Source organism: Coregonus clupeaformis, chromosome 1, assembly GCF_020615455.1.
Source record: "Coregonus clupeaformis isolate EN_2021a chromosome 1, ASM2061545v1, whole genome shotgun sequence".
In the NCBI taxonomy this organism is placed as follows: Eukaryota; Metazoa; Chordata; class Actinopteri; order Salmoniformes; family Salmonidae; genus Coregonus; species Coregonus clupeaformis.
The window spans coordinates 48,000,635-48,027,609 of record NC_059192.1 but is presented as its reverse complement, the minus strand read 5'-3'; the positions used below and the strand labels follow the sequence as shown (position 1 = coordinate 48,027,609).

The 26,975-nt window shown below is 41.8% G+C and overlaps 2 protein-coding genes across 3 annotated transcripts; both read left to right on the top strand.

Annotated features, from left to right (window-relative positions):
- Window positions 1-7,577: 7,577 nt before the first annotated feature.
- Window positions 7,578-21,274, top strand: LOC121569924 (lymphocyte-specific helicase-like). Of its 2 annotated transcripts, none has more exons than XM_041881281.2 (23): window positions 7,578-7,730; window positions 8,541-8,641; window positions 8,767-8,885; window positions 9,006-9,128; window positions 9,460-9,501; window positions 9,608-9,632; window positions 9,758-9,819; window positions 9,917-9,958; window positions 10,104-10,328; window positions 10,435-10,617; window positions 10,767-10,910; window positions 11,201-11,397; window positions 11,522-11,618; window positions 11,726-11,887; window positions 12,039-12,181; window positions 12,556-12,700; window positions 12,914-12,997; window positions 13,137-13,256; window positions 17,504-17,620; window positions 17,734-17,893; window positions 20,147-20,243; window positions 20,468-20,544; window positions 20,819-21,274. In XM_041881281.2, the coding sequence occupies exons 1-23, from the start codon at window positions 7,723-7,725 to the stop codon at window positions 20,905-20,907; spliced, it is 2,562 nt and encodes an 853-aa protein (XP_041737215.2). In that variant the 5' UTR covers window positions 7,578-7,722; the 3' UTR covers window positions 20,908-21,274. The 2 variants fall into 2 exon arrangements, with proteins under 2 accessions (XP_041737215.2, XP_041737206.2); XM_041881272.2 differs by having other exon boundaries at window positions 8,764-8,885.
- Window positions 21,275-24,047: 2,773 nt separating this feature from the next.
- calhm3 (calcium homeostasis modulator 3) lies at window positions 24,048-26,115 on the top strand. The gene is made up of 4 exons (XM_041899065.2): window positions 24,048-24,492; window positions 24,628-24,755; window positions 24,929-25,056; window positions 25,307-26,115. The coding sequence occupies exons 1-4, from the start codon at window positions 24,206-24,208 to the stop codon at window positions 25,757-25,759; spliced, it is 996 nt and encodes a 331-aa protein (XP_041754999.1). The 5' UTR covers window positions 24,048-24,205; the 3' UTR covers window positions 25,760-26,115.
- The last annotated feature ends 860 nt before the right edge of the window (window positions 26,116-26,975 follow it).

The window sequence follows — 26,975 nt, the reverse complement described above, 5'->3', positions numbered from 1 at the left end:
GAGGCTGGGGGCTGCGGACCAACTGAGGGCAGATGCTGCAGACCTAGTGGAGCAGAGAACCTATAGCCTGGCGGAGCAGTGGACTGAGGGCCGACTAGAGCTGGACACAGCGAAACTGGAACGGCTGAAGGCTCGGAGCCTAGTGCTGATAACTTTGGGTCTGACAGGGAGAACATCTCTGAACCTGACAGGGAAACCGACTCTGGACCTGACAGGGATACGGACTCTGAACCTGACAGGGAAAATGACTCTGAACTTGACAGGGAGAACGACGCTGGTCCTGCCACAGAAACTGACTCTGGACCTGACAGGGAGAACGAATCTGGACCTGACGACTTTGGTTCTTCTATAGTGCTGTCCGGTTAGAACATGATGTTGAGGCCCATCACTGTACTCTTATTCCACGCTGTTGGCTTGAGCGCACATATAGCCTACATCAGTGGTTACCAACCTTTATTGGTTACCCTACCACACAACTGAATTTTGCTCTGCCCGGAGTACCCCTGAAGTACCCCCTCATGTGAATTTTACCAGTAACCCTATGGACTCATGAGTCTTTTCAAGTACCCCCTGTGGATAGGCCAAGTACCCGGATGGGAACCACTGGCCTACATGATGAGATTATTATGGACAAAAGAGCAAGATTATTTTGTCAAAGGGCAGCCAAGCATCGACGATCATGTCACCATCATAAGACCCTAAATATTTATTGAAAAGTAACATCAAGCTCATCACCTTGCACTTTCACCACCCTGTGAAGGTCATCATAATTTATTTCATCTGTAGCCTAATAAACTGCATGCTTTCCCGACAAGTCATAGTGGGAGGACCACACAACATGTCATCGCGTGACTCCAAGTTTACTTCGATATGATGGTTACTATATCAATATTTGCACATTAAAGCGTTTCCACCAACATTTCTCGCATAATTCATTTTACCAACGCAAAAAGATCCCACCTTGTCTAGCGTATTTTGTTTTGTAGACATTTGGAAAGTTTACTGAAAAATGTTTTAATGTTTCCATCAGGCCTGTCATTACATTTCTTATCTGACATTTACTTTCCTCCCATAAAAAGGTTGGAGAGAAACCTGGTTACTGAGGAGGAAAAAGTACCACAATATTCTCATCTGGAATGGATAGTGTTATGATAAGGGATAATCTTTCTTGTCCAAACAAAGTACTTTGTTTTCAAAACATTAATTACATTCAGATGTCTTCAGTTACTAATAGGTTATAGTATGATGAACATAGCCTACTTATTGATACTGATGATTTGTCGCTGAAGATGGTTTGTTTACATTTCTACAGTCGTGGCTAGATGGAGTAGGCCTACAGCTCCATCTAGTGATCACGTCGGGACAACAGCGTTTAGTATTTTATTAGGCTACTCTTCCTAGTGTCCAAACAGGAAACAAAACACAACAAATAAAATACCTAACACTACATATAACAATACATAATACAATGCAAAATACAATACAAAAAATATAAAAATGTCTGTGTTCTTTTACCTGTTTGTTTTTTTATCTTGTTTTTATTGCTAGCTTGAGTTACCTGGGGTGGCAGAGATTTCCATGTAGGCATGGCTCTATTTAATACTGTGTGTTTCCCAGCCTCTGTTCTGGACCTGGGGACTATGAAGAGACCTCTGGCTGCATGTCTTGTGTGGTATCGATGAGTGTCCAAACTGTGTGCCAACTGCTTAAACAGACAGTTTGGTACCTTTAACCCATCAACACCTCGCACAAAGACCAATAGTGATGCAGTCAGTCTCTCCTCAACTTTGAGCCAGGAGAGATTGACATGCATACCACTGACATTCGCCCTCCATGTACAGTACAGCTAAGTGAAATACGTGCTGCTCTGTTCTGGACCAACTGCAATTTTCATATGTCCTTCTTTGCCGCACATGACCACACAACTGGGCAGTAGTCTAGGTACGACAAAACTAGGGTCTGTAGGACCTGCCTGGTTAATTTAGATGTCAAGAAAGCAGAGCAATGCCTTATCCCGGACAGACCTATTCCCATTTGAGCAACCTTTGATTCTATATGTTTTGACCATGACAGCTTGCTATCTAGGGTTACACACAGCAGTTCAGTCTGCTCAACTTGCTCAATCGCCACATTATTCAGTAATAGATCTAGATCAGGTTTAGGGTTGAGTGAGTGATTTGTCCCAAAAACTATGCTTTTAGTTTCTGAGATATTTAGCACCAGCCTATTTCTAGTTACCCATTCTAAAACGGACTGGAGCTCTATGTTAAGGGTGTCAGCTACAGTTGAAGTCGGAAGTTTACATATACTTAGGTTGGAGTTATTAAAACACATTTTTCAATCACTCCACAAATGTCTTGTTAACAAACTATAATTTTGGCAAGTCGGTTAGGACATCTACTTTGTGCGTGACACAAGCAATTTTTCCAACAATTGTTTGCAGACATTTATTTCACTTATAATTCACTGTATCACAATTCCAGTGGTCAGAAGTTTACATACACTAAGTTGACTGTGCCTTTAAACAGCTTGGAAAATTCCAGAACATGATGTCATGGCTTTAGAAGCTTCTGATAGGCTAATTGACATCATTTGAGTCAATTGGAGGTGTACCTGTGGATGTATTTCAAGGCCTACCTTCAAACTCAGTGCCTCTTTGCTTGACATCATAGAAAAATCAAAAGAAATCAGCCAAGACCTCAGAAAAAAAATGGTAGACCTCCACAAGTCTGGTTCATCCTTGGGAGAAATGTCCAAATGCCTGAAGGTACCACGTTCATCTGTACAAACAATAGTAGTATAAACACCATGGGACCACGCAACCATAATACCGCTCAGGAAGGAGACGCGTTCTGTCTCCTAGAGATGAACGTACTTTGGTGCGAAAAGTGCAAATCAATCCCAGAACAACAGCAAAGGACCTTGTGAAGATGCTGGAGGAAATGGGTACAAAAGTATCTATATCCACAGTAAAACGAGTCCTATACCGACATAACCTGAAAGGCCGCTCAGGAAGATGCCACTGCTCCAAAACCGCCATAACAAAGCCAGACTATGGTTTGCAATTGCACATGGGGACAAAGATCGTACTCTAGTCTGATGAAACAAAAACATAACTGTTTGGCCATAATGACCACCGTTATGTTTGGAGGAAAAAGGGGAAGGCTTGCAAGCCAAAGAACACCATCCCAACCGTAGAGCATGGGGGTGGCAGCATCATGCTGTGGGGGTGCTTTGCTGCAGGAGGGACTGGTGCACTTCACAAAATAGATGGCATCATGAGGAAGGAAAATTATGTGGATACATTGAAGCAACATCTCAAGACATCAGTCAGGAAGTTCAAGCTTGGTCGCAAATGGGTCTTCCAAATGGACAATGACTCCAAGCATACTTCCAAAGTTGTGGCAAAATGGCTTAAGGACAACAAAGTCAAGGTATTGGAGTGGCCATCACAAAGCCCTGACCTCAATCATATTGAAAATTTGTGGGCAGAACTGAAAAAGCGTGTGCGAGCAAGGAGGCCTACAAACCTGACTTAGTTACACCAGCTCTGTCAGGAGGAATGGGCCAAAATTCACCCAACTTATTGTGGGAAGCTTGTGGAAGGCTACCCAAAATGTTTGACCCAAGTTAAACAATTTTAAGGCAATGCTACCAAATACTAATTGAGTGTATGTAAACTTCTGACCCACTGGGAATGTGATGAAATAAATCAAAGCTGAAGTAAATCATTCTCTTTACTATTATTCTGACATTTCACATTCTTAAAATACAGTGGTGATCCTAACTGACCTAAGACAGGGAATTTTTACTAGGATTAAATGTCAGGAATTGTGAAAAACTCAGTTTAAATGTATTTGGCGAAGGCGTATGTAAACTTCCGACTTCAACTTTATTTATTTTACTGTCGTAGCTGATGTGTATACGGTTGAGTCATCAGCGTACATAGACACACAGGCTTTATTCAAGATCAGCGGAAGGTCATTAGTAAAAACAGAAAACAATAATGGCCCAAGCCGGCTGGCCTGCGGTACATTACATTTACATTTTAGTCATTTAGCAGACGCTCTTATCCAGAGCGACTTACAGTTAGTGCATACATTATTATTTTTCACACTCAACCGAATTTGCATTAGAGAGGCTTCCATTAAAGAAAACCCTCTGTGTTCTATTATATAGGTAACTCTCAATCCATGGTAAGGCAGAGGATGTAAATCCATAACACCTAAGTTCTTTCAGCAATAGGTTATGATCGATGATATCAAAAGCTGCACTGAAATCTAACAAAACATCTCCCAAAATCTTCTTATCAATTTCAGTGCCAAGCATGTTAAGTGTCCTTCCCTATAAGCATGCTGGAAGTCTGTTGTTAATTTGTTTTCTATAAAATATCATTGTATTTGGTCAAACACCATTTTTCCCAAAAGTTTGCTAAGCATCAGTAACAGGCTGATTGGTTGGCTGTTTGAACCATTAAAGGGTGCTTTGCTATACACAAGTTTTTGAGCCGTTTCCGCTCTACTTCCTGAACTCCTCCCGTCGATGCAATCCACTTCCATTCTGCCGGGCTGGGTTTGTTTTGCTAGCTAGCTCCGTTGTGCCGACAAAGCACTGATATCGCAGTGACAAAGAGGATATAAAAATTACAATTACAACATGAAGAAAAGTGGTTCGGGAACGACGTGTGCGGTAGTTGGTTGCAAGAACTCGAGAAAGCACCTGAACGAGTGGTTAGATAGAGAGTGCTACGACCACAAACCAGCTACGAAGAGGCAATGTCCATGCGCTCCATTGTTTACATTTTTTTGCAAGCCTGATACCGACTCGGAATCAAGGACCTGGCTGAAGGCATTGAATCTAAAGAAACCACCCCTCAACGTTTTTGTTTGTTCCTATCACTTTGTTGACCAAAAACCTACCAAGGATAATCCTTTCCCAGAGTTGTGGTTGGGATACAATCGCCCTCCCCAGCCAAAGAGGCGTCAACTCACCCAGCGGACCACTGCCTCCCCCCAGATAAAGAAACACAGACTTGAATCTGAGGGTAAGTTCAGCAACTTTAGCTATGAAGCTGACAATACTGTTAATTATGAAGAAGTTGTCATACATTAACATTGCTACCGGTATTTTGCTAAGGCAGTTGATTGTTTTGGAGATGGGACAAACAATGCCCACGATAGCTACATCATTAATTGTGTGTGTGTGTGTGTGTGTGCCTGCCTGCGTGTGCCTTAGTCTACATCATAAATACAATGCAAGGTGGCAGGCTGTTGTGATGATGATTGTGTGTGTGTGTGCGTGTGAGTGCAATGTTGTAGTACACATTTTTCCATTGTGATGTTTGTAGTGAGAGGACTCTATGCCTGCATTAATTTTGCTCCATCCATGTTTTCTCTTCCCCTTTTTAGATGCTCCAGAAACCTGTCAGCCTGTCTGTGAGGCCGAGCCTGCTACACCAAAATTTCGAGATGCCCAGACCCAATGGGAGGATCCGTCACATATTGATCACATTTACTGTTCAACAACACAGTCTGTTAAAGTAGACAAGGCCACACAGTGCGAGGCAGAAATGGGTCCTACTGTGACCAGCACCACGGTCATTGATGATGCTAGGTCCCGGCTGTATACAGGAGTGCTTATGGTTCAATTCTTCACCCTGGTGACGGTGTTGTTGCCTTTCAGTAAGCCATCAATTACCCTTCCTGTTGTTGACCAAATACTTATGACGTTGATGAAACTAAAACTAAACCTAATATTAGGAGATATTGCTCACCGCTTCAATGTGTCTACATCCATGGCAAGCATTGTGATTAGTCACTGGATTGACGTGATGGGTGAACAGTTCAAAGTCCTGATCCCCTGGCTTCCAAGAGAGACCATTCGTGCCACCATGCCCTTGTCGTTTCAGAGGAACTACCCTTGAACCACCTGCATCATTGACTGTGCCGAAAGTGCCATGCAGAGAGCCACAAACCACGACTCAAGGAGTGACACTTTCAGCCAGTATAAATCACGCAACACTGTGAAATATCTCGTCGCTGTGGCCCCTAATGGGCTAATCATGTTTATATCTGATGCCTATGCTGGCAGAAGCAGCGATAAGTTTATCACCATGGACAGTGGGTTCCCTAGACTATCTGAGGGCTGGTGATGAGGTCATGGCGGACCGTGGGTTCACCATTCGAGACTTGCTTGATGAGAGAAGGGTCAGTTTGAACATCCCTGCTTTCACCTACAGGCGCAATCAGTTGACCAATGAGGAGACGACACGCACCAGGCGAGTAGCCAATGTCCGCATACATGTGGAAAGAGCAATCCAGAGACTGAAGTTGTTTAAGATTTTATCCCAGAATGTTCCCATCAGCATGGCACCGAAACTGGACAACATCTTAACCATCTGTGCTGGCCTAGTTAACCTGAAGAGTCCACTGATCAGTGAGGTTTAGAATCTTGCCCTGTGTCCCTGTCTACCAACACCCAGCCATGTTGTTCATTAAATACAGATAAACACAACAAATACTGCGTGCATTGTATTTTTTAATATTATATATGAATATTTTCATAGTGATGTAATTGTGTGGGCTGCTTTTGTATTTTACTTTTTAATACCTGTTAAGATTAAACACGCAATCTTTCTTGTTGAAGCCATTTGTTTAGTTTCCTCAAAACAATTAATTAATCCAGTGTTATTTATGTACAGTATGAGCTTACTATGAATTATGAACTGTGTTAAAATAAATTGTAGCACTCTAAGGATTGAAATTACATCAAACTTTATTTTCACTCAAACAGTAGGCACACTGATATATTGCCTAGAATTTCATTTAAGGTACTCCAAAGCTTTTTACTATCATTATTTATATCATTTATCAACAACTGTAGCATTGTAGCTAAGCCTAACCCTAACCCTTTTCCTAACCTTAACCTCATTCCCCTAACCTGCTACATCAATTCACCTAACCTGCTGTGTTAGTTCTCCTAACCTGCCACGTTAATTCACCTAACCAGCCACTTTAATTATCCTAACCTGCCACATGAATTATCCTAACCTGCTATGTAAACAAACCACCTTGGTGACAAATCATCAGGATCACCACACACTTCTATATATTTTCCCCACAAAACATAGAAACGTGCCATTTTCACATATGTTGATGTTGGGGTGGTGCTGGAGATTATGAATATTAAGTGGAACATTTGTGGAATTTACTTTGAAGGACCAATGGAATGGTCTAATATGTACACCGGGTGCCTGGCCAGGCCATGCAAAACGAATCAGCTACTGTGTCGCCGAATGAATGAATACAAGAGTTTTGCGGGAAATATTAACGCAATGGATCTAGATATCCTAAGAAGGGGTACATGTTTCATGAAGCGATTTAATATCTCAATTCTGAACAATTGTATTGCGGAAAAAAATGTAATATGATCTTGGTAATGATCATACTATCAACTCTTCTCTCTTTCGATGCTCTGCAAACCAAAAATATAGAGACTTGGTTTTGCAAAATATCAGACACCCCTGTCTTTTACGTTGGTTGCATCCACTTTGGCGCGAAATGCTGAAGCCACGCCTTCTTCATTCTACAGTCAGTCATACACAGACAGCTGCATGCTTTATGTTGTGTAACTTGCAATTTTACTCTAACGAGTTCTTCTTTAAACAAATACCCCAGGGAAATAGTTTATTTTACTACATATCTAGTTTGGCAGTTTTTCAATATGAGTTGGTAAGTTCTTCTGTTTTGTTTCAAAACGGTCTTTGTTGCGCAATCAGCTAGAGCTAGCTAAGGAAGGTTAGGTAGTAACCCTTGCTTAGTCTTCCTTGTTTAGAGATGGCTTGTTGCGGAAGCTTCCGTAGCCTGGCGTCCTTGATCAAGCAAGTCTAAACTATTCGATTTCACCAAAATAACGTTTCCAGTCAACAGAGCTATATTGAGTGTCTCTAGAACAATACTTACGATTCGAGGTTTTGAATGTGGCCTTCGCCATCAAATGAGTGTTTAAAACACGTTTGTATACAGCAGGGTCGCCTAATTTCTGCATGCTGTGCCACTGGGGCTGCCATTGTAGTCCATTCTATACCACATACATGTACCAAATAATCTTCTACATGCGGAAAATGGGAGACCCTGGATAAAAACGTGTGGAAAATGGGAGGCCCTGGATAAAAACGTGTTTTAAACGCTTATCTGATAGCAAAGGACACATTCAACACGTCGAATCGTAAGTATTGTTCCTAGAGATATTGGATATGCCTCTTGACTGGAAACGTTATCATGGTGAAACCGAATAGTTTAGATTTGGTTGATCAAGGACTCCTGGCTACCGAAGCATCCGAAACGAGCGGTCTGCAATGGCTAGTTGCGGGATGAAGCAATGGTAGCCCTAGCGCAATGACCTAGCTGGCTAGGGCGCTGGTAATAACGTTAGTGTGGTGTTTCAAGGCTAGTTATCTGAACTGCTAATTTGCCATACAGTTAACACAGGCAAGATTATTTATCAGACTCACATTCATTGAATATTCACTCACAACACAGTGTAAAGGAAGAAACCCGAAGCGTGTCTCCTCATTGTCCGAAGCCTAACGAATCGGAAAAACCCCTGGGTACGGCTATGGAGGAGACTTTGGCAGGAAATGGTAAGTAACGTTAGTTATAAACACATTCATTGGCCAGCGGTGGCTAAATAGCTAGTAGTATCATTAGCTAATTGAGAATTCTCCCCTTCATGTAAATTAACCATATCACCACTTGTTCTCAGCAGCTGCAAGTGTGAAAGCTGAAGCTGCTGTGTCTGAAGTTGTCATCACGAAAGAGATGGCGGAAGAGGAGAAGCAGTTGACGGTGAAAGGAGAGAAACAAGAAGAGGAGATTATGAAAAAGGTTTCTTAGTAAAAAAAAAAAAAAAAGTTGTAACATCTTTGAACAACTGTATTGATATTGTTGTTTGGCAAGTGTAGATGTTATTAATGCCCAACAACATTGTAAACATTTTTTTACTAGGCTCGAGAAGCTCATGAGAAGGAATCTCATGACATTCGCTTCAAGAGACTGCAACACTTGCTGGAGAAAAGCAACATCTATTCCAAATTCCTTCTTACAAAGATGGAGCAACAGCAGCAGGAGGTAAGTCCTAATACCAGTGGAATGGATATGAATATTAGAAGTAGCCCTTGCACAGCATATTGTACAACTACTACTTTTCCTGTTACAGCTCATGCATGATGGGTGAACAAATGTGAATGAGCACAGTAATCTAGGGAGCCACTACCTTAGTCTCCCTCTGCGGTTATGTTAATCTTGAACTCTGCTGTAGCTATCCCTAATTGCTTTCCGACTCATGTTTTAATGGTCGGAAAATGCATGGAAACACGTAAAGGCAGGGGTCAAATCTACCCAAGGAGTGATAAGTCTTTGAAAAGACTTGTCTAACCGTACTTTTTCCCTGTAAACCCAGGAAATGCTGAAGAAAGAAAGACTGGAAAAGAAGGCAGAGAAGGTGAGTGAGTTTTACTTTCTTTGTTGAGTCGTTTTTTGTTATGTTTCAGTTACAATTGCTGCCAGCAGCTCCTTAATCACTGACCTTATCAACTTTTCTGTCACAGGGCATTGGCAAAAAGACTGGGAGAGGTAGGCATCACTTGTGTCCCGTTACTTTGCATCCATGACAATTGAGTTCCTCTCTATAGTTGATTTGGAAACACAGTTTATATTGACGATTTCCGACTTAAGTTTCTGTGTTGTTGTTTTTTCAGTGGAAAAAAAGAAAAGGGAGAGAGAGGAAGATTACAAAATTGCTGATGTCATGTCTAAAGAGGTAAGGAGGTCTCTCTTTTAAAATATAGACAAAGGCCCATTTCACTCTATATTTTGGATTTTTGCATATTACATTTTTTGGCATGTTTTTGTTTCAGGAAATTATGTCCAAGGCCAAGAAATGTAAAGTGGAGGAAGAGGTAAAGGACTTTTGTTTATACACTGCGAGGGACATTTTTGTACTGATCTTTACTCTTACAGACTCAAGAAGTTGGAGAGCGTTGAGATCTCCTAGATATACCGTACCTCAAATGTCAATAATATATCTCTGTACATGAATAACAGGAGGTCCCCGGGATGAAGAAGCTGGAAGCAGAGGACATTGAAAAGATGAGTGACTCCAATGCTGACATCAAGGGCCGTCTGTCGGAGGCTGTGAGAGACAATGCCAAGCATCTACTGGACCCAGACAGGAAGGTAAACGGGCAGGCAGTGCCCGCCCAGCAGCCCCTGCTCTTCACTGGGGGAGTCATGAGGTCTTACCAAATAGAGGGTGTGGAGTGGCTCAGGGTGAGTGTGGACTGTTGATTATGCATATTTTGTTTGTTTGGTCATTGATCATAGAGATACAGTATTTCATACTATCCTTGGTGTGTTTGTATTTTTTTTAATCCAGATGTTGTGGGAGAATGGTATCAATGGGATCCTGGCAGATGAGATGGGTCTGGGGAAGACCATCCAGTGCATCGCCCATGTGGCCATGATGCTTGAGAGAAAGGTGCTGGGACCCTTCCTGGTAGTGGCCCCCCTGTCCACTCTGCCCAACTGGATCAACGAGTTCAAGCGCTTCACTCCAGAGGTAAAAACCACTCCTCGCTAAAAATAAGTGTTCAAAGTATTACATAAGTTGTGCAATTGATACCATTTTAAAAGTGAATACATGTCATGTGTATCGCCAATTACTGATTGACTTCACTGTTAAATTGTCTTTGTTCATCTTGTTGTAAGGTGTCAGTGCAGCTGTACCATGGGCCTGCTAAGGATAGGATGGCATTGTTAAAGCAGATTCGTAAGCCCCAGGGGCCTCACAACATGTACCCTGTGGTGGTCACCTCCTTTGAGATTGCCATGATAGACAGGACGTTTCTACAGGTAGGCCCACCTCCCCCACTAATATCATCTCTATGTAGGCTGTAGAAGTTACATTTATTACTTTTCTGTACTTGGTATTCTGATGTAGCCGTTGATTTGTAACTTACGATACTGAGCTCTTATCTATTGAAAGGCACGAGCATAACTTTCCTTTTCATGCAAATAATGCATTGATGTCAAAAGTAAATTTGCATAAAAGTTTGAATTATGCATGCATACTTCAAGTTGTGCAACCTATTTAACCCATTCAGCCTCTCACTGATAGCCCCCCTCTTGCTTTTCCTCCCTAGCGCTTCCACTGGAAGTACCTGATCGTGGACGAGGGCCACAGGATCAAGAACCTGAACTGCCGGCTGGTGAGGGAATTGAAGATGCTGCCCACGGACAACAAGCTGCTCCTGACAGGCACACCACTGCAGAACAATCTGGCTGAGCTCTGGTCACTGCTCAACTTCCTTCTGCCTGAGGTGTTTGACGACCTCAAGAGGTAGAGGACATGTCTGTCTGTCTTTGTCGGTCTGTCTCTGTTGGAATGGGACTATATGGAATGTTTTTTAATTTTGCCTTGCTAAAAGAAAAAGTGTAATTGCACTTCACCTATATCTCTACAGCTTTGAGTCGTGGTTTGACATCGACACCGTTGGTTCGGATGCAAAAAATGTTGTGCCTAACGAACGAGAGCAGAACATCCTGCACATGCTCCACCAGGTAGGCCTCTCACTGACTAGCTCTGCAATCCACTGGGAACAATAAAATGGTTAAACAAGTAGATGACCAGTAGGGAGTTGTCCATAAACTTTCTAGTTCATCTGCAGATTCTGACGCCATTCCTGCTGAGAAGACTGAAGTCTGACGTGACGTTGGAGGTGCCGCCCAAAAAGGAGATTGTTGTGTATGCCCCACTCACTGCCAAACAGGAGTCTTTTTACACTGCTGTGGTCAACAAGACCATCGCCAAAATGCTGGGCCAGGAGAAGGTAAGGCCCTCAGTTCACTGCTACACTGTCATATGGTTATATAGAAAAACATAGGTATAGAATGGCGAAAATGTATGCATTGCCGACTTCTCAGATGCCAGACTTTGTTTGAAGGAGGTTTCTAACAGACGTGTCCCCTTTGACGTGTCAGGTGGAGGCTCCAGTGGTGCTGACGACCGACGGCAGGCCTAAGCGCAGGACCAGGAGGCCTGTGGACTACAAAGAGACTGATGGTGACACGCCCTACGACCTGGAGAAATACCTGGCGAGGGTTCAGAAGGAGGCAGAACAGAGGTCAGAATATCCTCTACTATGGCAGTGTTCTGTGTGAAGCAAACATGTGGTGCGGTGCCCATAGAAATTGAATGATTCTATTTGAATGGCTTTGCCTTTACCCACTAGGGGGTGCACTGGTCATACCAATGATAGTCTGTATATTTTCTACATTATATGAATTGATACACACACACACACACACACACACACACACACACATCCATGAAGACAAACTACATGATCGTACCAATTAGATTTTTTGTGAATGTGAAACTCATTTTAAACTTGCATTTTAATGTGGCCTCCCCTTAAAATAAATTAACTAAGAAGACTTGAGGTTGATAGTTGCCCCAGCAGAGGTCTAACGTGTTGCCTGTCCCTGTCCTCTCCAGACCTGCCCCAGTGGTAGATGTGCAGATGCCCATGGACTCCCAGATCAACCTGAAACTGCAGAACATCCTCATGCTGCTGAAGAGGTGCTGTAACCACCCCTACCTCATAGAGTACCCATTGGACCCGGCCACTCAGGAGTTCAAGGTAAAGGCCCCGCTGGATTGCAATGGCTTCTGTAACAAAATTCTGTAGAAATGACACGGCCAATGAATGTTGTGTGTGCATTCGTGACTTCTCTCAGCACAGCTAAGTAGAGGCTTTGTCAGAGTGTTAAGGGAGTTAGACTGCCATTTGGTGTAGCTCATGTGTAAATACATGGATCTTGTGTTTCACCCTCTGAATCTCTTTCCCTTGCAGATTGATGAGCAACTGGTACAGACCTCAGGGAAGTTCCTCATTCTAGACAGAATGCTGCCAGAGCTGAAGAAGAGAGGACACAAGGTAAACGCCCAAATACAATTATTATACTTAATGTCCTCAGTCAAGTGATTCATTTTAACTCTCCAAAATGTAGCTTGACCATGAATATGTATTTATTGAGAGATGTTTGTGACTGCTTCTGACCTGACCTTGTCGACAGGTGCTGATTTTCAGCCAGATGACATCCATCTTGGATATCCTAATGGACTACTGCTACCTGCGGGGTTACCTGTACAGCCGACTGGACGGGAGCATGGCCTATCCCGACAGAGAAGAGAATGTGAGTAGTGGCAGGTTCTACTCCCCACAATGGAATTATCCTTCTTAAAGCACTCATTACCATGAAGCAGTCATAAAGCGCTTATAATTAGGGCTGCACAATTATTCAAATTTTGATCGCAACAGTCTGCAATATTTTGACGCTCCACTCCACGGTGTGTAACGTCTGTTTTTTATAGTTTACTCCGTTTGCTACTTGAGACGTCTCGCTCCCCCTCTCCTGCTGCACACGCACACCAAGCCCCGGCCCCTGTCACTCAAGGAGCGCAGTTGCTTGCCTTACCCACTTGCTGTTCCTTCCAAGTTCACTCATGGTCAATGCAACAAGATCTTGATGACAAAGATGCTGCTTTCCACTTTGCGTCTTAATATAAATCCACATGCGTTTTATAATGACACTATTTCTTTGTGTATAGAACTCTCTGCAAACAGCTAGTTAGTCTTTTCTTAGCAAGTTGTGGCCAAAATAATCTGTGTTAGCCGCTAATCACTTGTTGGCTAGCTAGTTAGCTAAAGGCATTGAGCTAGAGCAAATGTAGCTAGTTAATACATTCTGATACCACTGGTGCTGTTTGCCTGGCTACCCAGACTCAGGGCTTTCTGATTGGTCCAGAAACCGATGGGTTGGGCCAGAGCCAGAACACACGTGGGTAAAGCGGCGGTTTGAAAATTCGTCATTGGCTTTGATACTCTGATTGGTTAGAGACGATCCAATCGCTGATGTCTTTGTCTTGTACAATACCCCTCGTCACCACAAACGACTTCAATGATGGCAAAAGTATGTAGCGAAATACAGAGCAGCAGAATAATTTTGTGAGTCGTCAGGCTATGGTGCTGTAGGACTAGATCAGCATATTGTTTGTGCAACGGTAAGTCGGAGAGGAATAGGCAAAGCATGAATATGTAACATTTTTCCTCTACCTTATGATTCATGTAACATCTATTCAAATCTACACGGAACAAAAATATAAACGCAACATGTGAAGTGTTGGTCCCATGTTTAATGAGCTGAAATAAAATATCCCATGAATTGTCCATATGAACAAAGAGCTTATTTCTCTCAAATTTTGTGCACAAATTAGTTTACATCACTGTTGGTCACCATTTATCCTTTGGCAAGATAATCCATCCACCTGACAGGTGTGGTATATCAAGAGGCTAATTAAACAGCATGATCATTACACAGGTGCACCTTGTGCTGGGGACAATAAAAGGCCACTCTAAAATGTGCAGTTTTGTCACAAAACACAATGCCACAGATGTCTAAAATTCAGGGAGTATGCAATTGGCATGCTTACTGCAGGAATGTCCACCAGAGCTGTTGCCAGACAATTGAATGTTCATTTCTCTACCGTAAGCCCACTCGAACGTTGTTTTAAAGAATTTGGTAGTACGTCCAAGCCTCACAACCGCAGACCATGTGTAACCATGCCAGCCCAGGACCTCCACATCCTGAGACCAGCCACCCGGACAGCTGATGAAACTGTTGGTTTGCACAACCAAATAATGTCTTCACAAACTGTCAGAAACCGTCTCAGGGAAGCTCATCTCTGTGCTCGTCATCCTCACCTGGGGTTGACCTGAATGCAGTTCGACGTTGTAACTGTCTTCAGTGGGCAAATGCTCACCTTCGATGGCCACTGGCATGCTGAAGAAGTGTGCTTTTCATGGATGAATCCTGGTTTCAACTGTACCGGGCAGGTAGCAGACAGTGTGGTAGCCCCATGATAGCGGAAGGGTTATGGTATGGGCAGGCATAAGCTATGGACAGCGAACACAATTGCATTTTATCGATGGCAATTTTAATGTGATGAGATCCTGGGGCCCATTGTCGTGCCATTCATCCGCCACCATCACCTCATGTTTCAGCATGATAATGAACGGCCCCATGTCGCAAGGATCTGTACACAATTCCTGGAAGCTGAAATTGTCCCAGTTCTTCCATGGCCTGCATACTCACCAGACATGTCACCCATTCAGCATGTTTGGGATGCTCTGGATTGACGTGTGTACGGCAGTGTGTTCCAGTTCCCGCCAATATCCAGCAACTTCGCACAGCCATTGAAGAGGAGTGGGACAACATTCCACAGGCCACAAACAACCGCCTATGCTAAGGAGATGTTGCGCTGCAATAGGCAAAAATGGTGGTCACACCAAATAATGACTGGTTTTCTGATCCACGCTCCTACCTTTTTTTTAAGGTATCTGTGACCAACAGATGTATACAGTTGAAGTCGGAAGTTTACATACACCTTAGCCAAATACATTTAAACTCAATTTTTCACAATTCCTGACATTTAATCCTAGTAAAAATTCCCTGTCTTGGGTCAATTAGGACCACCACTTTTATTTTAAGAATGTGAAATGTCAGAATAATAGTAGAGATTTATTTCAGCTTTTATTTCTTTCATCACATTCCCAGTGGGTCAGAAGTTTGCATACACTCAATTAGTATTTGGTAGCAATGCCTTTAAATTGTTTAACTTGGGTCAAACGTTTCGGGTAGCCTTCCACAAGCTTCCCACAATAAGTTGGGTGAATTTTGGCCCATTCCTCCTGACAGAGCTGGTGTAACTGAGTCAGGTTTGTAGGCCTCCTTGCTCGCACACGCTTTTTCAGTTCTGCCCACAAATCTTCTATAGGATTGAGGTCAGGGCTTTGTGATGGCCACTCCAATACCTTGACTTTGTTGTCCTTAAGCCATTTTGCCACAACTTTGGAAGGATGCTTGGGGTCATTGTCCATTTGGAAGACTCATTTGCGGCCAAGCTTTAACTTCCTGACTTATGTCTTGAGATGTTGCTTCAATATATCCACATAATTTTCCTTCCTCATGATGCCATCTATTTTGTGAAGTGCACCAGTCCCTCCTGCAGCAAAGCAGCCCCACAGCATGATGCTGCCACCCCCGTGCTTCACGGTTGGGATGGTGTTCTTCGGCTTGCAAGCTGCCCTCTTTTTCCTCCAAACATAACAATTATGGCCAAACAGTTCTATTTTTGTTTCATCAGACCAGAGGACATTTATCCAAACACTACAATCATTGTCCCCATGTGCAGTTGCAAAACGTAGTCTGGCTTTTTTATGGCGGTTTTGGAGCAGTGGCTTCTTCCTTGCTGAGCGGCTTTTCAGGTTGTCGATCTAGGACTCGTTTTACTGTGGATATAGATACTTTTGTACCCGTTTCCTCCAGCGTCACAAGGTCCTTTGCTGTTCTGGGATTGATTTGCACTTTTCGCAGCAAAGTACATTCATCTCTAGGAGACAGAATGCGTCTCCTTCCTGAGCGGTATGACGGCTGCGTGGTCCCATGGTGTTTATACTTGCGTACTATTGTTTGTACAGATGAAAGTGGTACCTTCAGGCATTTGGAAATTGCTTCCAAGGATGAACCAGACTTGTAGAGGTCTACAATTTTTGATTTCTTTTGATTTTCCCATGATGTCAAGCAAAGAGGCACTAAGTTTGAAGGTAGGCCTTGAAATACATCCACAGGTACATCTCCAATTGACTCAAATGATGTCAATTAGCCTATCAGAAGCTTCTAAAGCCATGACAATTTTCTGGAATTTTCCAAGCTGTTTAAAGGCACAGTCAATTTAGTGTATGTAAACTTCTGACCCACTGGAATTGTGATACAGTGAAATAATCTGTCTGTAAACAATTGTTGGAAAAATTACTTGTGTCATGCACAAAGTAGATGTCCTAACCAACTTGCCAAAACAATAGTTTAAGAAGACATTTGTGGAGTGGTTGAAAAACAAGTTTAATGACTCCAACCTAAGTGAATGTAAACTTCCGACTTCAACTGTATCTGTGTTCCCCGTCATGTAAAATCCATAGATTTAGGGCCTAATGAATTTATTTCAATTGACTGATTTCTTTATATGAACTGTAACTCAGTAAAATCTTAAATTGTTGCATTTTATATTTTAGTTCAGTGTAATTAGGCCCCCCTGGGAAACACTGACCAACACTTTGTTTCCTGCCCCTGTCACAACCCCTCCTCCCTGGCTTTTTGATTCGTTGTCATGCCAAACAACACTATTTGAGGTGCCCACTGTATTCCAACCATAGAGTTGGAATAATATCGCAAGTAATATTGCAAGTCAATCGCAATATTTGCTCAAAAACAAAAATTACATTATTTGCCCATATCGTGCAGCTCTAATTATAATAATGTAGCAGTCATTCTCCCTCACTATTTATTGTGTTGTGAGCTTATCCCTCACTATATTTTTTTTGCAGATGGCAAAGTTCTCTTCTGACCCAGAGGTGTTTCTTTTCCTACTGAGCACCAGAGCAGGTGGCTTGGGCATCAACCTGACTGCTGCTGACACGGTCATCATCTTTGACAGTGACTGGGTAGGTGTAGAACTCATGCTCTCTGGCTGAGCTTAACAACCGTTGCTTACTACTACATGTTTGGTACTGATTGGTCTAGTGCAACACGATAATTCATGGACTTCTTCTGTCAGAACCCCCAGGCTGACCTGCAGGCCCAGGACAGGTGCCACCGTATCGGGCAGACCAAACCCGTGGTGGTGTACCGACTGGTCACTGCCAACACCATCGACCAGAAGATCCTGGAGAGAGCCTCAGCCAAGAGGAAGCTGGAGAAGATGGTAATTCACAAGAGTGAGTAGAGTACCACTCCTCTCACATCCAGGACACATCAAAGCTGTTATTAGATTGAGGGGAATGTGAAACCCACCTGAATAGAAGGTGCATGGAAGAGCTACTAAATATGTCAGAATAGAAAACTATTGTAATAGTGATTTAGGTGATTGTGGTGCATGTGTTCCAGACCTGGATTCAAATGCATGTGTATTTGAGGATCTGGTATATAAAATACTTTTTCTGTGTGTTTTCAAATACACCGCGCAGAACAAGTATTTTTGAATGGTTATTTGTAAAAACCAAATAGTCTGCCAAATTGTATTTGACAGCAGTTTCAAATACTTCCAGACCACGTGTATGGCATCATGTGGGTGAGCGGTATGCTGATGTGAACGGAGTGCCCCGTGGTGGCGGTGGGGTTATGGTATGGACAGGCATAAGCTATGGATAACCAACCCAATTTGTATTTCATCGATGGCAATTTGAACGCACAAAATTACTCTGACGAGATCTTGTGACCAACAGTTGCATATCTGTATTCCCAGTCGTGAAATCATAGATTAGGGCCTAATTTATTTATTTCAATTGACTGATTTCCTCTAACTCAGAGCGTTTTTATATATTTTTTTCAGTATATTTAAAATACTATTTTCAAATACCTGGGTTTAAATGCATGGGAGTGTATTTGAGACATGGGGTGGCAGGTATCTTAGCGTTTAGAGCATTGGGTCAGTAACCGAAAGGTTTCTAGTTCAAATCCCCGAGCCGAGGGTCTCTCTTTCCATTTCACACCTCACACTTGTACATGCAACATTTTCTCTTGGCTCCATGGAGGAATTTGTAGAATTGCAGGACATTTTCTTAAAAATGAAAACATTTCTCTACACCGCCAGGATGGGGGGGCCTCTAAAATCTTCTCAAATTCAACTGGCTGACCGCACTCCCTGCCACGCCCACCACCTAAGCCCCTTTTTGATCCAGAAAAAAAACTACCTTTCCAAGTGCATTTCCAAATACATTTACATATTCAACTTACTTTGAATGTATGTGAAAGTAATTGAGATATTTCAAATAGTATTTGAACGCATGTCTGGTGTGTTAATTTGAAATTCCAATTAAATTCTTGAATTCACTCATGAAGTGAAGAATCATGTTGAATTCAATTTGAATTTCCACAATCTTCAAGTTGTGGAATTGAATTGGAATTCGACAGTTTTGAATTGGAATTGTAAAAACATTTAATCTTGAACTGAATTGGAATTCAATGTTTGTACATTTCCCAGTTATGTCTATTGACACACCTGTGCGTCAATTTAAGTGGCATAAAAAAAATCCCCATCAAAATCCGTCAGTTTAAGATAGAGAGATTTGCATGGGCTTCGTCTCAATCCACCACATCAGCCAATGTCGGCCTTCCGCAGCTGCGGTGGAAGGTGGCCGAGCTACAGCTGTATTTGGCTGTAGCTCGGCCACGAGACATCCTGAAAATCGGTCTTCTCACAAACGTCTGAATGGTTTGGCCTACAAACTAATATGATCACTGTGTGGTAAGATGGGACTCTCACAAACATGATGGTGTTCTCGGTTTTGCTCTACGACCCCACAAGTATCACGGGACTTAACAAATGAATGGAAGTTTAGAGGTAGTTTTGTGCCAACAAAAATAAGGGTTTAAATATGTGTCCAAAAAAATCCCAAAATGTCCTGAGCTTCCTTATATCTCCTAGATATGGGACACACTTCAAAACCGTATTCCTTGTGATACATTTTTTTCCATTTATGAATGTGCTATTCAATGCGTTTCTATGGGCTATAGTAGTAAAGGCCAAATTCAATATTTTATCAAATAGTAAAAGGTCCTAAAATTAAAAATCAAATGACTAAATGATCCATGTTATTACCATCTTAAAACCATTCCATATGTTAACTTTGTAGAAGCCCCCTCCCCCCCAACGGTTTAGACTTTGAGAGGTTAATGTTACTAATGCACTTAGTATCAAAGCTATATTTCTATATTTCCAGTATAGCTAAGCTGTCTGAACAGTGACATGATCAGCCTAAAATCCTGAGGGAATTTGTGGAATTGTTGGGGATAATATTTAATTGAATTCTTGGAATGAATGTAACATTTGAATTGAGGAATTTAATTATCTCTGAATTCAAAGACTGACCTGGAATTTGAATTTAATTAAATGGAATTTACAGGGATATTGAATTGAATTTGTAAAATTAACACCAAACCACATTTTGGTACCTTTTTATATTTATTAGAAAAATTCAAAGGAGGAAAGGCTGAGCTCAAACAGACCAAGAGCTGCATCGACGTGTCCGAGCTGATGGATCTTCTCAACACCAGAGATTACGAGAAGTACTAGAGATTTTCTTCCATTGTTGATACATTTCACATCATATATTGTATTTTGATCTCATTGTATTTTATATTTTCATTATAAAACTCATTAGAGAAATAAACATTTAATTTAATAATTTTAATTTTAAATTAAATTTTTTAAATTTAATTAAATTTTTTAATTTATATTAGGTTGGTCAGAAGTCTATGGTTATCTAATGACTGTTTCTTGTTATTTTCAGGGAAGTGAAAAGCACCAAGGGGAAGGTCATTAGTGACAAGGACCTGGAGTTTCTGCTGGACCGCAGTGACCTACTGGGTGAGTTAAGCTGTGGGTTCTATTCAATTCACAACTACTGTCATCATGAATGAGATGTTGGGGTGCTTTCTAGAAAGTTGTCATACATGCTTCACAATATACTAAAGTCCTCTGTCTTTGTCAGGGTGCTTTACCACTGCGTAGCACCAGTGCCACCCACCGTAACATGGTCATCCAATGAAACCTCAACGTCATATTTTCTATCATTAGAAAACCTTTTTGGGCCTCATAGTTGTATTGTGTGTGTGTAATGTAACCATTTGTCTCTTTCCAGACAAGGCCAAGAGGAGCTCCAAACAGGAGAAGGTTGGAGTTTTCAAGGTGATCGAAGCCAAAGAATCATCGGAGATCAGCTTGACCTAAGTTTGAAAAGCACAGACATGATACTCCTAAAGGAATAACCTAAAAAACCTTAAGCTAGAGCTGGATCCTAAGGGTCCACGACGCTGCTGTTGGTTATAGTACTGAACCAACTTAGACAGGAACCAGAGAACTTATTCAACCCATCCTCCTGAAACTACAGAGGAAAGGTTTTGATGTCATTTTCTTAACGGCTTATGGTAAATGTTTATATTTTTGTTGTGGAGTTTGTCAAATGCTGTTGGTTATGTTGGAGACTGAAACCTGTCTTCCAGAAACTAGTGTTTATATAAACAGTGTACAAAACATTAGGAACACCTTCCTAATATTGTGTTGCACCCCCTTTTGCACTCAGGACAGCCTCAATTTGTCAGGGCATGGACTCTACAAGGTGTCGAAAGCATTCCATGTTGACTCCAATGCTTCCCACAGTTGTCAATTTGGCTGGATGTCCTTTGGGTGGTGGACCATTTTTGATACACATGTGAAACTGTTGTGTGAAACCCAGCAGCGTTGCAATTCTTGACACCCTCAAACAGGTGCTCCTGGCACCTACGATCATACCCCGTTCTCTTACCCATTCACCCTCTGAATGGCACACATACACAATCCATGTGTCAATGCTTAAAAATCTTTCTTTAACCTGTCTCCCCCCTTCATCTAAACTGATTGAAGTGGATTTAACAAGTGACATCAGTAAGGGATCATAGCTTTCACCTGGATTCACCTGGTCAGTCTTTCATGGAAAGAGCAGGTGTTCCTATGTTTTGTACACTCAGTGTATAATAGAGTATTTTTAAGTAATTGACAAATCGCTGAACTGACATAATGTTTGCTATGGAATTGGATGATGTTTGGACTTTTACCCATTTAGGTGCAATGATTAAATCACTTGAAGTAATCATTCATAAGCCCTACTTGAATTGGAATCAATTACTTTTCACAATACATGAAAGTAAATGCTGAACTCTTATATCTTGTCCAGTTCACTTAACGGGTTAATTGACACTGTATGTTGGACCAAAACTCCAAGCACTTTTATGTAAGGAAAGGTATTTATTTACAACAGAGACCATGTCCTTTTAATTGTTTTGTATGCAACCCCTTTTCTAAAAATATATAAACTAACACCTGAATGTGTAATTATTCTAATGTGAGTTCTATTTCTTATAATAGATTAACATAGTGCTGCTTACATACAGACAGATGACGGTCTGTCAAAAGGCATGTGGCAAAAAAGATGAATGCATCTTTGTCTTTGAAAGGGGTATCCATGTTTTCACATGTATTAATAAAACAACAATGTATGGTTGGGAAGCAATGTGAGCTATAAAAACAGAGTTGCGCACTCCATATGTATAACCTAGTAATTTATTGTGTAAAAAAACAAACAACGTTTTGGCATCATTGTGCCTTCAGGGTAATGTCATGAACGCTTGAACCAGGTTATGTAGACAAAGTGCAATTAGTGCAACCAATGACAATACTGAGGGGTGTGTTGTAATTGATAGATTGATCAGATTGAATTGAGCAAAACTGTTAAGACAATAGCAACATACTCAATGCCTGTGTATTTGAGGGAGGAGATAGGATGGTTAGCTTCAACAAAGTGAGCTGCTACTGGATAGTCGGTGTTATTACACCTGATTGAGCTGCGGTGTTCAGCTATGCTTTGTTTTCATTGTCTTTTCGTTTGTCCTACGTAGGCTTTCCCACATGTACAGGTAATGAGATAGATTACTCCCTTTGTCTTGCATGAGATTATACCCCTAACAGGGATTTTTCTACCTGTATGTGGGTGTCTGAAGAAGGATGTTTTTGTAGTGCTATTGAACTGTGCGCATGAGACACATTTGTAGTTCCCATTTGGAATGGGTGTCAAGAGTGTCTGAGTGGGCTCGGGGCAGGTCAGATCTCACTAAGCTATCCCCAATATTGCGACCACGCTTATAGACCACCAGTGGATGTTCCTTGAAGAGGTGAGCAATTTTTTTGTCTGATTGCAGATTATGCCAGTGCTTTTTCAGGATTGCTTTCATTTTCTCCGAACACTTGGTGTACTTAGTGCAAAATACTGTTGCGTTGTTTTTCTTCTTTGGTTTAGCTTTTAGCAATTCCTCTCTTGGTTTTTGAGATATTTTCATCATTGCAGCATTGAGAGTTTTATCCATGTAGCCTCTCATTTTGAATTTATCTGTCATTTTCTTAGCATTGCTGTCAGAATCTGACTGGTGGCCACAAATTCATTTTTAACCCTGCATAACTGGTTATATGGTAGACCATTCTTGAGGGGAAGGGGATGCATACTATCCGCACGTAGCAGGGTATTGCGGTCTGTGGGCTTTGTGTATAAGTCTGTATGTAATACACCATTCTCTTTTCTTTCTCTCATCAGTCTGCATGGTGAATTTGAGATATTCAGAGCTCTCGTTTAACAGAGTTTGTAATTCATTTAGTTCCTGCTGACTTCCTTCCCAGAGCACAAAGACATCAATCTATGTATCTCTTCCATAGGAGGATTTTTGAAAGTAGGGGGTGTGTCTCTGTTTTATAAATGAGTGCTTCCTCAAATTGTCCCACATACAGGTTCGTATAGTTGGGGGCAAAAGGGATGCCGATGGCTACAACCTGAATTTGAAGGAAAAAGTCTGACTCAAAGATGAAGTAGTTATTGGATAATACCAGTTCAGCGAGTTGCAAGATGCAATCATTGGATGGAGCAAGGGAAGCAATGTGAGCCACCAAAAGTTGACGTAAACAGTTCACATACATTGGGGTTATTCAGAGTAAAAAGAATTAGAAGAAAAGGCTCTGTCTCTTACAAGAGAACAGCAAAATCATTACAAGCACCTTCTGTCATTCAAAGATCAGCAATTGTTATACAGTGTTGAACTCGGTTGCACCTGCACAGTAGGAGCTAGTGAACACACCCTCCATTCTCTCCAAAAGCCTCTGATGTCAGTGTGCTCAGCCCTGCACACACGACTGGGGTGTGGTCAGAGGACACTAATCTGTCTGGTGCATTTTCAACCTCTGCTCTGACTTGAGACTTAACCTAAAACAAAAAAATACTAGTACGGTATTGACATTTTTATTCAACACTGGAATTAAGTTGATTCTTCAGTGAGGACTATTTTGTGGTAGGGCAAATCTTACTTGTTTTTAAAAAATAAGGTGTTGGCGGTTACTTTTGTACAGTATCTCTGTTCTAGTATCTATTTTGACAGTGTGTTAACCTAGTCTGACCACTTTACCGGATCATTGTCATATGTGTGCCTTAAGTTTTCGGTCTAACTAAACCATGGACCGTCTGAAGTTAGTTCTGCAGTATTTTCAGTCCAACTCCGAGTCCATATCAAATGGAATCTGTATTGTACTGGCCCTGATCAGTGTGAAGCTCTACACCAGCTTTGACTTCAACTGCCCCTGTATTCCACAATACAACAAACTCTACGCACTGGGGGTGATGTTTGTCCCACCTTTAATATTCTTCTTCCTGGGAATCTTGGTCAATCGACACACAGGAGTCATGATGGAAGAATGGTTGAGACCCATTGGGAAGAGAAGCAAAAATCCTGCCATTGTCAAGTGAGTTGTCAAGTGCTGCTGTCAAACCACCTTCTCATGTTCCTGTGTTTACTACCACTACCATCACAGCTTTTAGACCAAAAAACAACTATTACTTCCTGTAATTATTGTGATGTTATTCCTAACCCTCTGCAGGTACATGTTCTCTGCCATGATGCAGAGGGCTCTACTGGCGCCCATGGTGTGGATTCTGGTCACTCTGCTGGATGGGAAGATCTTCATCTGCGCTTTCAGCATGAGTGTAGACCCCAAGCCTTTCTCAGGTAGCTATAGCCCGAAACACCTGTCAATCATAACCTTAACTCATAGCACTGTAACTGTAACTCTGACTTTCACCCAAACTCTCACCCAGAATAAAAATGGTCTAGTCTTGTCCACTATAACACTCTAACTTGGACTCAAACACCAACTTTAGTTGTACTCTATACTTTCACAGGCATGCCCAACAACACTGGCCTGGACCTGATCAAGCTCATGGCCAAGGTGCCCTGCAAGGAGGACATGATCTTTAGGAACAGCACATTTCGTAAAGCTGTTTCACGCTACGTGCGCTGCTACTCCCAAGTGAGTGTACTCCCATTTTTAAATACCTCTGAAACTCATGTCTTTACTTTGCGTATTTTAATTGATGGGTTTAGTATTCAAATGGGCAAAAATGTTGTTTCTCTACTTAGGTAGGTTGGCTTTTGTTCGAAATTTGTACAGTCAAATCCTATTCTTAAACCGGGGTGTGTCAGAAACAATCACCCTGATGACTGATGTCCTCCACCATTCATTCGAGAATGCCAATGCTTTGTACTGTATTTCCTGACAGGCGATTGGCTGGTCTATCCTCCTCTTCTTCATTCTCTTGGGTGCACTGGGCCGTCTCATCAAGCCCTGTTTCGACGACCATGCCACCAACCTCCAGACACGCTACTGGAGCAACTACCTTGACATCGAGCAGAAGCTCTTCGATGAGACATGCGTGCTGCACTGCCGCGATTTTGCCCGCAAGTGCGTGGTGCAGTTCTTCGAGGGCATGCGGGATGACACAGTACTCAGACTGCCTCTCTCACCCGAAGTCAGGTACAGGGGGGAAGAAGACATGGTGGATGAAGAGGAGGAAAGACTCCATGGGATCACCAAGCAGGAACAGATGGATCAACTGCTTCAAACATGGTTCCAGTGTAGGCCTGAGCTGGATGTCACTAGAATGGCCTACAGACCTAGGGTGTGTGTCACCTGGGAGGACCACAATGGACAAACCCTCTACTCGGATGTTTAGGTGTGTGTGTGTGTGTGTGTGTGTGTGTGTGTGTGTGTGTGTGTGTGCAATAGTATAAATAGCTATAAGCTACAAACAATACATTCAACATGATTATGTCGAAAATCCTATTAGAGAGTGGACCTTAGAAACCTTGTTCCTCTGAATATTTGAATATGCTGGGATTTAGACTGGCAAGTTTTGCATAGTTCATTTACATATCCCATGAATACAAGACATGCAAATTACAGATGGCCGACAAATAGTCCCTAGTGGTGCCTGATTCATCTAATCCCAACAAATAAGTAATTCTATGTAATTATAATTTTACCGTATATATTTGAGTTAATCCCTGGTAATGTCTGTACCATAACATAAAGTGCCAATAAATATTATTATTGTAATTTACTGTATATGTACTAAAGGATACATGGCTTTAGTCACTCTCAGCTACAGTGCCTTCAGGAAGTATTCATACCCCTTGACATATTCCACATTTTGCTGTGTTACAGCCTGAATTCAAAATAAATTCTCACCTATCAGAAACACGATACCCCATAATGACAAAGAGAAAACATGTTTTTACAATTTAAAAATGATGTATTGAAAATGAAATACAGAAATATCTCATTTACATATTAGAATCACCTTTGGCAGCGATTACAGCTGTGAGTTTTTCTGGGTAATTCTCGAAGAGCTTTACACACCTGGATTGTACAATATTTGCACATTATTCTTTTTTTAATTCTTCAAGCTCTGTCTAGTTGGTCGTTGACCATTGCTAGACAGCCATTTTCAAGTCTTGCCATAGATTTTCAAGACGATTTAATTCAAAACTGTGACTAGGCCACTCAAGAACATTCAATGTCATCTTTGTAAGCAACTCCAGTGTACATTTGGCCTTGTGTTTTAGGTTATTGTCCTACTGAAAGGTGAAGTTGTCTGTTGGAAAGCAGACTGACCCAGGTTTTCCTCTAGGATTTTGCCTGTGCTTTGCTACATTCCGTTTATTTTTATAAAAAAGAAAACTCCCTAGTCCTTGCTGATGACAAGCATACCCATAACATGATGCAGCCACCACCATGCTTGGAAAATATGAAGAGTGGTGCTCAGTGATGTGTTGTGTTGGATTTTTTGCAGTTTTTTGCAGTTTTACTTTAGTGCCTTATTGCAAACAGGATGCATGTTTTGGAATATTTTATTCTGTACAGGCTTCCTTCTTTTCACTCTGTCATTT